This window comes from Perissodus microlepis, chromosome 12, assembly GCF_051167445.1.
Source record: "Perissodus microlepis isolate ML-2025 ecotype Zambia chromosome 12, ASM5116744v1, whole genome shotgun sequence".
NCBI classification, from domain to species: domain Eukaryota; kingdom Metazoa; phylum Chordata; class Actinopteri; order Cichliformes; family Cichlidae; genus Perissodus; species Perissodus microlepis.
In genome coordinates this window covers 24831819-24847581 of record NC_140472.1, presented here as the reverse complement: position 1 = coordinate 24847581, position 15763 = coordinate 24831819, and the positions used below count along the sequence as shown (strand labels likewise).

General features: G+C 40.0%; 1 protein-coding gene across 2 annotated transcripts in view; it reads left to right on the top strand.

Annotated features, from left to right (window-relative positions):
* dmxl1 (Dmx like 1) overlaps positions 1-13710 on the top strand; it is a 61479-nt gene extending 47769 nt beyond the window's left edge. For both annotated transcript variants that reach the window (XM_084945177.1, XM_084945176.1), the window contains 10 exons: positions 1558-1644; positions 2940-3058; positions 3445-3592; positions 5816-5876; positions 6312-6439; positions 6990-7067; positions 7211-7302; positions 7435-7487; positions 7956-8173; positions 10247-13710. In XM_084945177.1, coding sequence (XP_084801303.1) covers positions 1558-1644; positions 2940-3058; positions 3445-3592; positions 5816-5876; positions 6312-6439; positions 6990-7067; positions 7211-7302; positions 7435-7487; positions 7956-8173; positions 10247-10480 — 1218 coding nt within the window. In that variant the 3' untranslated portion in view covers positions 10481-13710. The remainder of the gene's footprint in view (positions 1-1557; positions 1645-2939; positions 3059-3444; positions 3593-5815; positions 5877-6311; positions 6440-6989; positions 7068-7210; positions 7303-7434; positions 7488-7955; positions 8174-10246) is intronic.
* Positions 13711-15763: the final 2053 nt, after the last annotated feature.

The following is a 15763-nucleotide window of genomic DNA, read 5'->3' as shown; positions in this document are numbered from 1 at the left end:
TCATTGCTTTTGAAATCAGTGTCAGTTTGCTCTGAGTTTGTGATAATACAGCAGTTGGAATAAATAGGTAAAGATCACAAGTCTCTTGATGTCACTTGCAAATTTTGCCATCTACAAAGAAATTCACATTAAACATTAAGTACTTACATTAGAAGTCGAGAGTCAAAGAGGCGTCATAAACGAGTCGTGCTCAACTGAGTCTGATTGACTGCAATGTGTTGACAATGTGTCTGCATTTAGAAGTTAAATGCCAGTTATTTGCATCCGATCCAGGTTGGACTGCAGTTGTTTGGATGTAATCTGTACAATCAAAATTTTTGCTCAGTGTTCGGGGATTATACACTGAACCTGTGGGATCTGTTGCATTCATTTACCAACAGCAAAAACATTTAATGGTTTCTAGTCACAGGGAGGTTGCTGTCCTACTTTTACTCTAGTGTGGCTGAGCCATTATACATGTGACTGTATGAAATGTAAATACCATATGAAACGAGACCATACTGTTTAATGCGGATGTGCACATTTTACGTCTTGAACCTGTCACGCATTATCTTAAATGCTAAAACTGTGATCAGGACCAAATTACAGTACATGTATTTTTAGTGCCATGTACCCTGAATGCTCTTGTCAAGAGTTTGATATTAATCTAGCATTTAGCTGTCTAAATATTCATGTGAATATGAACCATAAATTTTAAATTGCACTGTAAACTGATGCTTCATAGAGGTTTTCTAATCTTCTTGCTCTCACCATGCAAGCTCCCATATTATAGCTACTCCATTTGGCTCAGTGTTAATTAACCCAGTCTCTCTGAGGACAAACTATGAAGCTGAATAGCTTCTGATTAATGGGCCCAACACTGTCGCAGTGAATCTGCATCCTACAGGGATTATGTGCTCGGCAAAAATGGCAAACCACCATATTTAGATTTCTGCAAGTCAAGTTATATTTTATTCCATCCGACAGAAAATGACATGGTCTTTTCCTCTCGAACAAATGCGGTGAAGACGTTAATTCAATCTCATGCTTAGAGGATGCTTGGCTTTGGCATCAAAGTGTAACATCTCTGTACAATATCCCACAGGACCACAGTGGTACAGTGTGTACTTGTACTTATTGCTGAAGGGTTTTTGTTCTCATGCTGTCTAATGACAGTAGCCCAGTTATGCTGGCTGCTGTATTTAACAGTGTGGCCTGATGCACTGAACATGGCCTTTCCTAACCCTAAGGGCAAGACAAACGAATACATAAACATAAAATACACAAATTGCATAGCAGAGAAAACTGTGAGTACGCTTACCTAGATTTATGAGCATCATCTACAGCAAATAATTTGATAGTTCACTTGTCAGCCCTTCTCTTGTCGGGTCATTGGTCCTGTAGCATGAAAGGAAACTGAAATTATGGCGGCTATTTGTCTGCGGGAAATGTTTCAGTTGTAATGATTGAATCTGTGTGTGTGTGTGTGTGTGTGTGTGTGTGTGTGTGTGTGTGTGTGTGTGTGTGTGTGTGTGTGTGTGTGTGTGTGTGTGTGTGTGTGTGTGTGTGTGTGTGCAGACTGAGTCAGATCTGGGCAGCCCTGGAGGAAAAGCACGCATCATCCACAAGGAATCTGACATCATCACAGCCTTTGCCATCAACAAGGTAACAATTTGCTGACACAGATGTCATCGAACAATACGAAGTACTATGAGAATAAAAGAATGCATTACTCTGGTTCAATTTAATTAAACATTTAATATAAGAAAATTACCATTAAATTGATTTAGTAATCTCTCTCTTTAAGAGAGTTTTTGGAAGGATAACTAAATAAACACAAAGTTTCCTCAGTGCAAAAGTATTGGAATCATACTTTTATCTATTGGAAAACTGTAATACAAACAAAGTTAACACCTTAAATAAACTGTTAAGTTTATTCAGCTTGTTAAGTGTGAGGTAACCTTTTGTGGGAGTTAGACATTTAATGTGATATACACCCCCAGGATAAGAATCTCGCCTCCAGAAATCTTCCTTAAGAATATTTGTTTCTCTAATCAATATTTTCATGTGTGCAGGGGGTCAAACATTGTTGTCGGTTACGAGGAAGAACTCGCAGAAGATGCAGATACTTCTAACAGTAGTTTGTGCAGACCAAAGAAGGAGACTAATAGGAGGATTGGACTAATAGGCAATAAATATGTCAGTGTCGCATTTCTCAAGAGGCAAAAAAATCAAACAAGTAGCTTTACCCCAATTGTGCATAGTGACAGATCGATCTTGTGTGGTAAAATAAAAGTACCACTTACCAAATTAAGGAATATGTATTGTGAATATGGGGCGGGGGAGCTCTTCCCTATTCCCTTTGATAAATAATGTATGATTATATGTAATTCTTACAGGACTTGCTTATTGCAAATCACGATTTACTCTTTTCACATTTTCACATCCATATCGGATGCTTTGTTTACATGCGATGGATACCTTGTTTTTCTGTACTATTATAAAAAGATGGCAAGTATTTGAGTCGATTCCCCAGTTGCAAATAGATGTGTGGCATATGAGTTGCATTCGTTGGTGCAAACTAAATCAGACTGACGTGTTCGCACTCTCAGGGCTGATGACAAACTAAAGTGCAGATTTTGATTGTGCAAGCCTTTTTATCTTCTGTGTTTTTGTTCATTTTGTTCAGTGGTTCGGACCTGGTGTTAGTGAATTCTTCTCAATATTCATCTCTGTTCACATTAGTCTACGTTAGTCTGAGCTGTGTGTTTATCCAGAGTGCTGTATTAGTACTGGCTTCTTCTAAAAAGCGAAAATGGAAAAGGGTGGTTTTAGTGCTGGTGAATCTCTACATTTCAGATTTGGCACATGCATCCAGTCCAATTTTATTTACATTGGGACTCATATTTCCCATACCCCAATCCTCTCTGCGCTCACTTCTCTCTCTGTGTTTCTCCCAGGCCAATCGTAACTGTTTAGTCATGGCCTCCACACATGACATTCAGGAGTTGGATGTGTCATCCATCTTGGCTACTCAGATCTTGACATGGATCGATGATGACGAGGCTGAAGCCAAAGGGTAAGACAGCAGTCTGCTTTTTACATATATACAAACAGCCATGAGTTCATCCAGAGTGCCATCAACTGTTCACCCTCGTGCCAAAAGAGCAAAATGTAGGCGTTGGATAAAGACACTTTAGATTGTGTACATGCATCTGCACTGCCTCTCTCTGTATAGCACAGAGAGTATCTGTTTTTATATACAGAATTATAAATATTAGCTCACAAATCACATTAGGCGTTAAGGTACTTAGCAGGTTTGTTGTTGAAACCTCTGTGCATATCAGTCCAGCTGTTGCAGGACTCATTGTTGCTAATGGTGGCTCTTTATGACTGGTTTGAACCAGCCAGGCACCTCGTCTCATCACATATATCACTTCTTCTTCTTCTTTTTTTTTCTCTAAGTGTGGGTGGTGACGACTTCCTGGTGGTCCATACACGCGATGATTTTGCCGCCCTCCACGGCACCACGCCATACACCCACAGTAACCCTGGCACTCCTATCAACGTACCATGGCTAGGAGGCATGCAGACGGGCAGAGGTGCCGCTGTGGTAAGCTCCCAACCTGGATTTATACAATAAAACGGCCAAGTCACAAGGAGTGCTGGATTTTTGTTGGGTTCTTTTGTTTGTTTTATGTTTACATATAAATAACATAATTGTGACTTTTGTTGTATAATATTGGGCCGATTTCAAAAATGTGCTACTGTTTTAAAAGTGTTACTTTTAACATTTGCATTTCACCAAAACCTGATAAAACAGTTGTGAAATTAAAGTTGGCTGAATGTTTGCCGGATTATCTAAACAAAATAGATTTTTGCAGATTTCTGTTGTTTTGATGTTTGGAAACGATCAGATGTAATATCAAACACAGTTTTTCACAGTTTGGCTCCATGAGCTTTCATTCACTACGCAGTGATAATGGGTTTATAATACTCCCTGCTGCTTTTGTGTAATTAATTGATGTTGTCTGCACTTTTTGTACTCAAAGCAAAAATCCTCAAAGCATAGCTTAAATAAATAATTCATTTTTGTCTCTGTCTATTTTGCCAAAAGCGTTGGGGCTGCTAACATTAGCTCCTCTCATTGGCTTACTGAGGAACTGAGATGGTGTTGTGAGATGTATGAATCAAACGTTTCTGCTGTTTTTGTGGAAAACTGTGCTGATTTCTACCAAGCGGAGAAGGTTTGCTTTAGCAGGAGGGAGATAATTTGGTTCTTGTGGTGTCATTGAGTCAAGTAGATGTGAGTCATGTTTGTTATTTCAGCTAGTTAACTTATTGCTCCTGATATGCAGACTGGACAGTAAGAGCCACTTTGCATCGTAAGTATTTTACCAACCAGTCAGTTTGTTCAGTGTCAGAGTGGAGTATATTTTGAGATGAATGATAAATGAAATCCTCGATAGAAAATACATTGCCATTAATTTCAGCCTCTCTCAGCCAACAGTCATGTTGCATATTTTCACTCTGATATACTGAGGCTCAGTAGGTTTTTCCTCCTATCATTATAATAGAACAGCCTTGTATTTTTTCTTTAACTTCAAAGCAGGGTTTATTATTAGCTAACAAATTGACACACTTGTATCAGTTTGGTGTCAGATGATGAAATACAGTAAATACTAGGATGGTCTCTGTTGACTAATGTGAACTATGTCCTCAGTCTTTGCTTAAATGAAGGATGTAGTCAATGTGATGTCACCCAGTGGTTTTGGGCACCAGATCTGGCAACTTTTTCTTAGAGACAGAAGTGATTAGCTCTGTGTGAACGCTAGGGAATATTTAATTGTGGTTCACTGTATGAACATCAGTTTCTGCGAGCCAAAACTGAGCATGTAAATGCTAAAGTTTATGAGGGGCATCCAATCAGAAGAAACAGTGGCCTTTAAAGGAGAGGAGTAAAAATGGAATGCACCAAGATAAAACAGCTCAAAATCCTCCTTTATTTTATTATCTTTTTTTTTTAAAAAAAAGATTATTTCTGAGTGCAAGAACGAATATGGAGTTACAAATTAATTACCCCTGAAAGAGAGCATCAAACAGGAGGGAAGCAAAGTGGCAAAAGTGTTTTCCGCTCAGGCTGATGGGGTATTGTCCTCACCCCCCTGGGCGTGCGGGCAACGTGGACACCTAAGTTTGTGAATGTAGTCATTTGAAAACAAGGTAACGTAGGATTTTCAAAATAATACCATAGGTGTGTTGACTGGGAGGCAGCATCAAATACTGGAGGGTTGGCCAACTGCCATTAGCCAACCCTCAAGTATTTGATGCCAGTATTTTTAATTTATCCGTCAGCTGCATGAACAAAATATTGAATATCAATTAAAATGTCTAACCTACAGCATGTGAAGACATTAAGTTAGACTTAGTGTCTACCTTTTGGACTATAACGTAGACAGAATTTACTTTAACGATAAAATGATAGGTTGTCAGTGGATTCACTGGAAGCAGGAGTAAGCACCTTTCTTGCTTTTGACGATCATGATTAAAGGGGTCACGTTAAAGTTAATCATCAGAATCTACATCATGTTATTTCTGAATGAAGCACGTGTGAGGGAGCCATGTGAGAAGGGATTTAAAAAATCATTCCTTCAAGTCATGTGACACCGTCAGGAAACGTGTATTTTGTGTAAAAGGGGCTTTAAAACAGCATAACACTGTTTCACTACATCTCTCTGCACTTCACCCGGTTTTAAAGATTTATTCTTTACCATGATGAAGTTCTGTTTTCTCACTGAATTTCTCCTCCTCCTCCTCCTCACTTTTCTTCTCCCAGATGATCAAGAGAAATATCAACAATGTGCGAAGAATGACCTCCCATCCCACACTGCCGTACTGTAAGTACAACTCCGATGTCTGTCAGTAGATTAGAAAACTATTCGCCTATTAAAAGTGGTATTCAGACATCATATATCTGCTGTTGAAAAACAGCCTTCAGGGGGTGATTACATCCAAAAAAAAGTTTCTCTTATGTTGATATTCGTAAACTGGCAGAGCTGTTTTCCATTAGTCCCAGTGCTGCTAAAGGCTGAGTGCGCTCACTTTGCTGCAAACTTGTATTTTCCAGTCAAACTGCAGACTGGTGATGCAGCTGAGGAGTGTTTGTCTGGGATGAAAACGGCTTTCAATGAATTTAACCTGGTTTTCACTTATGTAGTGGATGAATTTGGGAACAAAGAAGTGCCAAAACCCTCCTGTTGAGGTCTGAATGGTCACTGGGATGTATTGGAAGATGAGCTGTTGTCACGTGCGGTTTTGTTTCTGTTCATCAGACCTGACAGGAGCTCAGGATGGTAGCGTGAGGATGTTTGAATGGGGTCACTCCCAGCAGATCATCTGCTTCCGAAGTCCAGGCAACTCCAGAGTCACCAGGATACGATTCAACCATCAAGGAAACAAGGTTACAAACTCTCACACCCCTCCTGCTCTATGTACCAGGATAGTGAACACATTGGCCTGCTGACTACCGCCATACAGATGTCAGGCTATTCTTAGCTTTGCAACATGACTGCAGAGTGATGTGAGCCTGTCACATTCAGAAACGTTTTCACACTTCCTCTGCCGTTCAGGCACGGACCACAGCGGGGAGGTTGGCTTCAGCATGCATTGTTCTTCAGCTCAGTGATTCAAACACTCTGAACTGAGGCACTCGCCTCAAATTTTCTCAGATGGTGCCTCTCTCGTGCCAGCGCTCTCTTACCTGCTTGATGCAGCCCAGAGCGCAAAATATGCTTTAAGAGGGCAAAAAGGAATGAGAGGATATAGAAAGCACTTTAGTTATGTAAGTGGTGCTTGGCCGTATGAGGCTGTTGACATGTTTTGGAGGACAAATTCACAGTGAGGGAGTGAGCACAAACATTTTTTAATATATATGTCAAATGCAATATAAGGGATCATTCTATCCTCTTTACAGCAAAGTGTGATATCTGCTTTGTGCTTGTTTTCTGTAGTTTGGGATTGTGGATGCTGATGGAGCCTTGAGTCTCTGGCAGACCAACACAAGCGGGACTACACCAAAACCATACCTGGTGAGATGCTCGCAGCTCATTTAGCTGGTTTTTCTTCTATATCCCTCGAGTGTCCTCCTGTTTTTCTGTCACACTCCTTTTTGTTTACTCTTGTCCTGCTTTATTATTAACGTCACTGTCACTTCTCTGTTTCCCGCTACCAGACTCTGCAGTGCCACAACAAGACAGCTAATGACTTTCTCTTTGTGGGCTCTTCCTCCCTCATCGCCACTGCGGGTCTTTCAACAGACAACAGGTTCCACAGACTTTCCAGTCAATTTAATCCTATGCCACCTCTCATTAAACACTGAATCTGCTGTGTCTAATGATATGTTCTGTAATGAAAATGTTAGAAAATATTGTAATTTGGTTATTTTTGACTCTACAGGAATGTGTGTCTGTGGGACACACTAGTGACTCCTGCTAACAGCCTTGTGCAAGGTAAGATACTGCACCTAATTAGCCTATTTAGTAGTGTCTTTGGCATGGTTAATCACATGCTTCAATGGATTTTCTCCAGCTACTCCAGCTTTCTCCAACAGTCCAAAGACATGCATATAAGACTAATTGGTCTTTCTAAATTGGCAGTACTTGTGAATGTGAGCATGAGTGATTGCGTCTCTGTGTTAGCCCTGTGATCGACTGGTGGACTAGTCAGTTTTCTCCCCCTATGACAGCAGGGAAAAGGACAAGATATTAAATTAATGGAGGATGCCTTGCAGGCTCCTTGGTTATGGCTCACAGATTCCTGGAGATTGCCAGTGTCCCCACATTCAGAGCCGCTGTTCTGTAATAAATACCTTTTGGTGTTGGAAAGAAAGTTTGAAAACAAATTAAATCAAATGCCGAAAAACATTTAACAACTATGATTGACATTTTTCTCTTCTGTCTACCTCTCTCTATCCTTAGCTTTCAGCTGCCACGAGTCCGGTGCCACCGTGCTCTCCATGGCCCCCAGGCAGCAGCTGCTTATCACAGGCGGGAGGAAGGGCTGGATCAGCGTGCTGGAGCTTTCCCACAAGCACCAGCGGCAGAGCTTCCAGGCCCATGACTCGCCGGTCAAAGCACTAGCCGTCGATCCAACTGAGGATTGCTTTATCAGTGGATCAGCTGAGGGCAACATTAAGGTTTGTCAACTAGTCTTTTTGACATTTGATGTGTGATAAAATGTTTCTGAGTGGCATTTTTGTCAGGTGTACAGCACTTGTTAATTTGTTTGCAAGTGGGAAGCAGACAGTTTGCTGTGATATAAATGCTCTTCGAGTTTCTTCTCGAAGGTCTTTAGTTTTACATGAGCTTCGCTGGGTACAGTGATCCTAAAAATCTATATGAAGAGACTTGATCATTTCCTCTGCCCTCGTAAATTCGTCACTTGCAGAACTGTCCTCCAGGGCGTTTGGCACCCAGACGTGTATGTCTCTGTTGCGTTTATCGGTGGAGACGGTGAGCTCCAGCAAAGCAAAAGAAATCCATTGTCACTTGTGATTAACCACCTGCTCGGGACAGCTGTGTGACTGATGGAGACTAACATGTAAGGTGAAAGTGGGTTGACACTGGGAAAGGCAGAGGAGAAGGCAGTAGGAGGAGGATGTGAATGTCTGCAGCTAATATATTACCAGAGACAGCAGGTCTTTTTTATCTTTTTGACTTGGATATGCTGCTGCAGATCACACAGCTGTCACTCCAAGGATGAAGCCCCTGTGTCGCTCAGATGTAGAATGGTGCAGTGCACATCTGCTTGAAATTCAAATGACTTTCACTCTGGATAATTGCTCAGAAAAGAAAAACCTTTCAAAGCTGTGTGTGAGGTTACTCATCTAAAGTCTTTAAAAGCTTATAAATGTGCAGCACAACCGTTTTCAGTTTGCAGTCAGTCAGTATACAATTAAAGTGTTTGATGAGAGCTGGAACTTCAATAAATTAGATACCTTAATGAATCATGCAGCTCCCAGACTGAGAATACGAGTCAAATGATCCAAGTTGTTCAGAGCCTATCGAGGTCTTCAGTGGAAACTCAGCCATGCATTTCTGTTTTTTCTGGTAAAGAGGCCACAATACTTTCTGCTACAGTAGCACCCAAACCTGACCGTGTCACATTGATGTTGTTTTCAATGAAGAAATAATTCTTAAATACAGGCTTAAAGGGGCAAAGTAAGAATGCATGAAACAATGAAATGTCAACAGCGAGTTGTAGCCATGACAGAATAAAAGGTACCAAATTAATCTCAAGTTTGAATTGGATACCACTAAGAGCACATTTAAGTTTAAACTACATTAGTGACTATAGCTACAAAGAGATGAGAGGAGGGGGGGGAGACAAATGTCCAACATCACAATAATAATCATAACCGTGATGAGACCCTGGCACTGCAAAGATTATTAGGACGGTTTGCTGTGAACTTGCTTTTGAAATAGTAGTTTTGAAGGCTTGGACCAGGTCTGCAGCCACTTGCAGTCAGTTGCATTCTTTGGAGCAACTTTCATGCATCAAGATGGCAATAAAACAGAAGCTGGCAATTATATACATTTTGAAACAGAAATTCAGAAAATCATCCGCAAACAGTGACCCAGTTGCTGCAGGGTGGTTATTAACTGTAAGTCATAGGACATAGTTGCTTAGTAACCTTGCTTTTATACAGGAATATAAACAAGGATGCAATCAGTTGGCAACCAGTTGAGTTGAATCTCCTACTGCACATTGAGACACGTCGCAGACAAGTTGCGCTCATTGATCCAGACTGATTCACATGAATTTAAACATGCTGGAATTGGCATTTCTAAATTGGAACCTTCACCAGTTTGTCTGAGACTGATTCCAGTCTGAGTCAGAACATGATTGTTCGATGGTTGAGTGTGTTGCACACTCAACACACAAGTAACACAGTTACTTGTAGAAAGCAAAGAATTCAGCACAATCATCAAATTAAGAAGCAGTTTGTGACTTTTTCATCTTGGAGTTAGAGCATCTGAGAGAATTTATGGCAAAAGATATTTGGTTTGGGGGATAATTTATTTTTTTATACTGGTCATGTTTTTTTTAATCAGAGAATGACCTTCATCAGGTTCTTAGTAGGTTCAGTTCATTCAGGTTTGGTCCTGTTTATAGATGTTTTTATAGAGACGCATTCTCCCTTTGACTGAAACAAACTCCATTAAACTGTCCTGTTTCTGATTTTTCAAATCTTCCCTGCTTCCTCCAGGTTTGGAGCCTGACCACGCATAGCCTCCTTTACACCTTTCCCAACGAACACGCTCGCCAGTCGCTGTTCAGGAACCTCGGCACAGGTGTGATGCAGCTCGAAGTGGGACCAGCTAATTACATCTTCTCCTGCGGCGCCGACGGTACCATGAAGATGAGGATCCTCCCGAACCGCTTCAGCGTTACGAACAACAACCACGGCAACCTCAAGAACGATGTGAAATTCTTCATATAGACAGAAAAGTGTGGCATTAAAACAGTTTATGTGAGCAGAGGCACGATTTGTGAAGTGCGCGTCATACGTGATTGGAAGAATGGCCACTGATTTATTTCTAGGATTTATAGACTTTCACAGAAGGGAGCGCTCGCCGGTTGATCGGGCGTGACCGTGCTGTATCACCTGTTGTGATCCACCTGAATCCAAATTTGACTTTAAAGCTAACCAAACACAGGAGCTTTTACAAGTGTTTTAAAATGTAGAGAAAGGCAAATGCAGGGTAATGTGTGCGGGACACCTTCAGTCAGAATCAGCTGAAGGAGAGACAAAATAAGCAGCTGGAGACTCTGCACAAAACAAACTGCCATCTCTGTCTCCACCGAACAACACATGGAGAGCAGTTTTTGCACAGGAAGTGAAAGCTGTAGGAGCAGGTGTGAAATCTAAACCTGCAGCATTGTTTCACTTATACAAGATACGTTTTAGTTCGTATTAGGAAATCAGTTGTGATGATGGCAAAAGCTCTTCTGGAAGCATTCAGGTGATCACTTAGAGGTTTCAGAGCCCTCGGCACAAAGCGGAACAGTGGGTGGACGTTCAAAGCACATCATATCCAGTTCTGGTGCTCCAGATAAACCAGCTTGGTTGGAGTAGCAGAGGATCAGGACGCGTCACAGCGTCCTAGTGTCATGTTGCTGCTGTGTTTAGTTTTAGGCACCTTTCTGTAACCCAGCTGAAATTGAAATGAAAGCAGGATTCATAACTATGGTACCAATAAACATGGTTCATGAATGTAAAGCAGCGGCTTAACATATTTGGGAGATTCTCTCATTCGTTTTCTGATACAGACCTTACACGACAGTTTTAGACTACTCTCGTGTTTGTCCGCTTAAATATGAGCCTTCAGCGAGCTGCTAGGTGGCTTAGAACAAAAACCAGAAATGGGGAAACTGCTAATAACGGTCACAAAATCAGCCGACCAGCACACACTTTCCTGGGATCCACGCACTCATAGGTAATTAGCTCCGTCCGTTAAAGAAGAGTCTGGCATATTGACGCTTTTTACCTTCATACACACCATCAGAGAGCAGTACAAGTGCTCCTTGGCTGATTTTGTTACTGCTAGACGAAGCCAACAGTTTCCACATCAGGGCTGTCTTTATTTTTAACAGACAGACATGAAAGTGGTCGAACGCTGTCAGAAAGCAAGTGTTTTCCAAAATGTTGAGCTGCTCCTTACCAAGCTAGCAGGATTTAGTACATTTAAACCACTCTCACGTGACGTGAGTAACAGTCATCATCCATGTTCTGCCGGGAAACCTCTGTTTCTTTTGTTTGTTTGTTTTTTACACACACCAACCATGCAAGCACACCGCCCTCACTCCCCAGCGTCTCCTCCCAGAAGCCACCACAAATACTGCTCAGGAACATCATGAAGAACTTGGAAAAGAGCCCAGACACCCAAATTCCAATGTGATCTGCCACCAGAACAAGCCTCATCCTCGGGGCCACCGCCCCAAACTCACAACCCTACAGGACCCGAAGGATCCACTGCACCGACCCGAAACCACTCGCTCCATGCCTCAGCCGGTCAGAGCTGTTCATCTGAGCAGCTTTGGGAAACTGTTTCGGTCTTTTTGGATGGTTTAATGTTGTGGCTGATCGGTGTATGCGTGCCACCACCCAGTGGACTGTCTGATTGTGCCAGATTTTTGTGTATTTGCACGTAAAAACTAAGCTAAATTATATGTAGTGTTATGAATATAAGGATAGAAGGCAGGCATAGTCTTTGGTGATGAGATGATGACAAAACGTAATGAGATATTTGTTCATCTCGGCCTAGAACCAGAGGTATTCATTCATTATTAAGTGTCCTTAAATCTCTGAAGGCTACTTCTGCCAACCTGGCACAGTAGTAGGACTGCTGGTTCTGCTCATGTTGATTATTATTGATAATCGGTTGCACAAGGTAGCTTCAATTTAACACATTGATGGGGGCCGTCATAACTGAAAACACCACCTCTGGGTGAGTTTTGTTTTTGGAAATGTTAAGCTTCCGATCATGTAGGAAGCTTTGCTGTTGACAATGGAAAGGGGTTTTTTTGAGGGGGGGAGGGGTTCAAATTTTAAGGAAATTCAGTTTTGCTGTGGAAATGTTTTATTCCGCTTACCCTGCACCTCCCTTTCATCGACTCCTAACTCTAATTTTTCACATGGACCATGATTGACAGATGTCTTTTGAATTATTTGCCTTTATTTTAATTTTATTAGATTTACTTCTTTCTTTGTCACAGTTAATTATCAATTATCTTTTTAAAAATTCTTTAACTTCTTTTTATATCATCCAAATGCAGCTCATTGCCTTCAGTACACGTTTGGAAAATACAATCTAGGCTGTTGTATCACATGATGCGTCTTCCACTTGAGTAAGGAAGAGGCTCTTACAAACTGTTAATCCAGTAAGCTAACTGCCCATAGAGCCTTGTTTTGCTGCTGTAGGGAAGCAAATAGAGATTAGCTTTGATTTCAGGGTGGATGAAGTATAGAAAACCTTTTATATGAAGCAGGTTGATCACAGTTACATACTGCGTGTGTAAATATAAAGATCCATGAACTAGCTTCTGATAATACCTGCATAATCGCAACGATTAGTCGTAGATTAGCGGTAGGTAACGACGAAAGCCACTTTATGAAGAAAATCATTGTGTACAAACAGGTATATTTATGAAACTGTTCATATTTAGAATTATACTGTTCAGGCGGCAGATGTAATCTTACTAATTTTTCTTTTCTCGTCATTGTTTCTTTTTGTTTTCTGGGTTTTTTTTGTTTTTCTGATGTGGACTATTTTTGTTTTTCACACCAATTAAAGTGTTTGGAGATTCCTTTGTACTCCTGCAGCACAAGGACAATAAAATGAGTTTTATCAAAGCCAAACGATATCTGCTCGTACAGACACTGGAGAATAAATAATTGTTGTTTTTTTAAATCTAATACATCTCATTATTCTTTCAAAGACTGGAACATTTCAGATTCTCTTTATTAACGTTTAAAGTCGTAGATGAAGAAAAAACTCACTTGGCTTGATCACAAAGAAGCAGGTCATATCAAGCGCTTTAAAAACACTTGCATATTGAAAATGTGAATTTGATCAGATTATTCTAATTTTATAGTAGAGATATTGTATAAATCAGTGTATTATAAACAGGAAAATGTACTGATGTAATAAAAGAAATTGTATAACACGAGCAGATGTGTTCTGTGATGTCAGAGCATTGCAATACACAATCATATCTGTGTTTTCACTTAGTTACACCTGTTAATCTGCATATTAATCTAATCAGCCAATCATACGGCAGCGAGTCGATCCATTTAGGTACACAGACATGGCAACGATGACCTGCTGAAGTTCAAACTAAGCATCAGAATGGGGAAGAACGATGATTTAAGTCAGGGGTGTCAAACTCAAATACACAGTGGGCCAAAATTCAAAAACTGGAACAAAGTTGCGGGCTAACGTTAATATTTATTGAAACATATTTATTGAAACATATTTATTCCTCCACATATAAGAATGAATCTTTTCTTATGGACTCTAACACGTTTTGCTTAAAAACTGAATATGGAACAAGCAAAGCTTAATACTAAACAATATAATACCAGTAGGCCAGCTCTAATAGTAATTTGGTATGGCTTCGCGGGCCAAATATAATTAGGCTGCGGGCCAAATTTGGCCCGCGGTCCAGAGTTTGACACCTATGATTTAAGTCATTTTAAACAAGACGAAATACTTTAACTGTGATTTGGCGCTATATGAATGAAAGTGAATTTAATAAATAATGGTTAACTTTTTCACACTCATTTCCAGCTCCATATATATTCTTGCGCTTTGTTTGGTGAACCTCTCGGTTTATTTGAATTAAGCTATACGAGCTCCTTTACGTTTAAAACATTGACCTTTCGTCTGATCGGTACGGAAGAGGATTAGGGCCAGGTTCTTTTCCTGAATTCTAAGAAAAAAGTCTGACTTTTTTCTCAGATTTTTTTTCCAGTGGCCCTAATTCTCTTCCGTAGATCGGCCATCTCTTACAAACCAAAGATTTAACCCATTAAAGCCTGAAAATTATTATTATTTTTTTTATTATTATTTTAAATGGTGAGTTTATTAAACCATCTGACAAAGTTGTTTAAAAAAAAAAATTTAACTTCCATATTGACTTTTAATTTGCATCTGGCTTTTTTAATGTGTTGTGCAATTTTGGTTTTCAGAGGGGGAAAAGTCACACTGGTGATGTAGTGAAGTCTCAAAAACTGCATGTATCAAATATGACACACTTGGCATAAAAGCACATACACTGACCTCATATTAAACTATATATAAAATGAGGATCCACCACTGTAAGACTAACATATGAAGAGGAGTCCTTACTGTAGGCTGATCGTGGCAACCACTGCAACACCAGCTAAAGATATATTAAATTCAGTTTTTCCTTTTAAAGAGCTGCCGGTGGTGACTCTTTGTTTCGACTCTGAATCACTTCATTTCCTTTAAAAAAAGCACATCACCTTTGCTCTGATAAAGATTTGGTGGTAATTATAGCAATTACAACAAGGTCCACCTGACAAGCTTTTGCCTCTGTGTAAAACCTCAATAGACCTGAAATGAACAATCAATGTGTGATTTTTACTGCAAAATTACATGTTTATTTTAGGTGGTACTTTTACAAAGAAGAGGAAGAAGTAATTTCACAAAGGATTATGTTTTAAAAGTCTTCAGTTAGTGATTTTCCAAGGTCTTTGCCTTCTTGTTTGTGGATCTACATAATGAGAGTTTCAATATGAGCAGCTACAAAACAAATTCAGCTCAAAGAATTACCTTCAGACCTTCTATCCTTTCATTTGTTAGAAAAGATGAAAGAAACAGGCCACAACTGGCTGGAATTTCTTTTTGCTAAACCTCTTGAATTAAAGCTGAAAGTCTGCACTTCAATCACATCTTGATTGCTTCGTTTCAAATCCACTGCTGTGGTGCACAAAGGGAAAAAAAAATATTAAAATTCAGTTTAGATGCTGTAAATGCTTTAATAAAAGTTCTGTTACCGTTTCAGACAAAAATCAGTCTCAGCATGAAGTTTACGTCTATATTCACACTCAATTTTTATATAACTCCAGATGACTGTACAATAAAAACACAGGATAAATACTGTTTTAAAAAAAGGATGTGAAGAAAATCTGTCATTCTGCAGGAACTATGGTATTTTTCTATACTTTAAAACCAGAGCGCTGTACATACGACAGGTC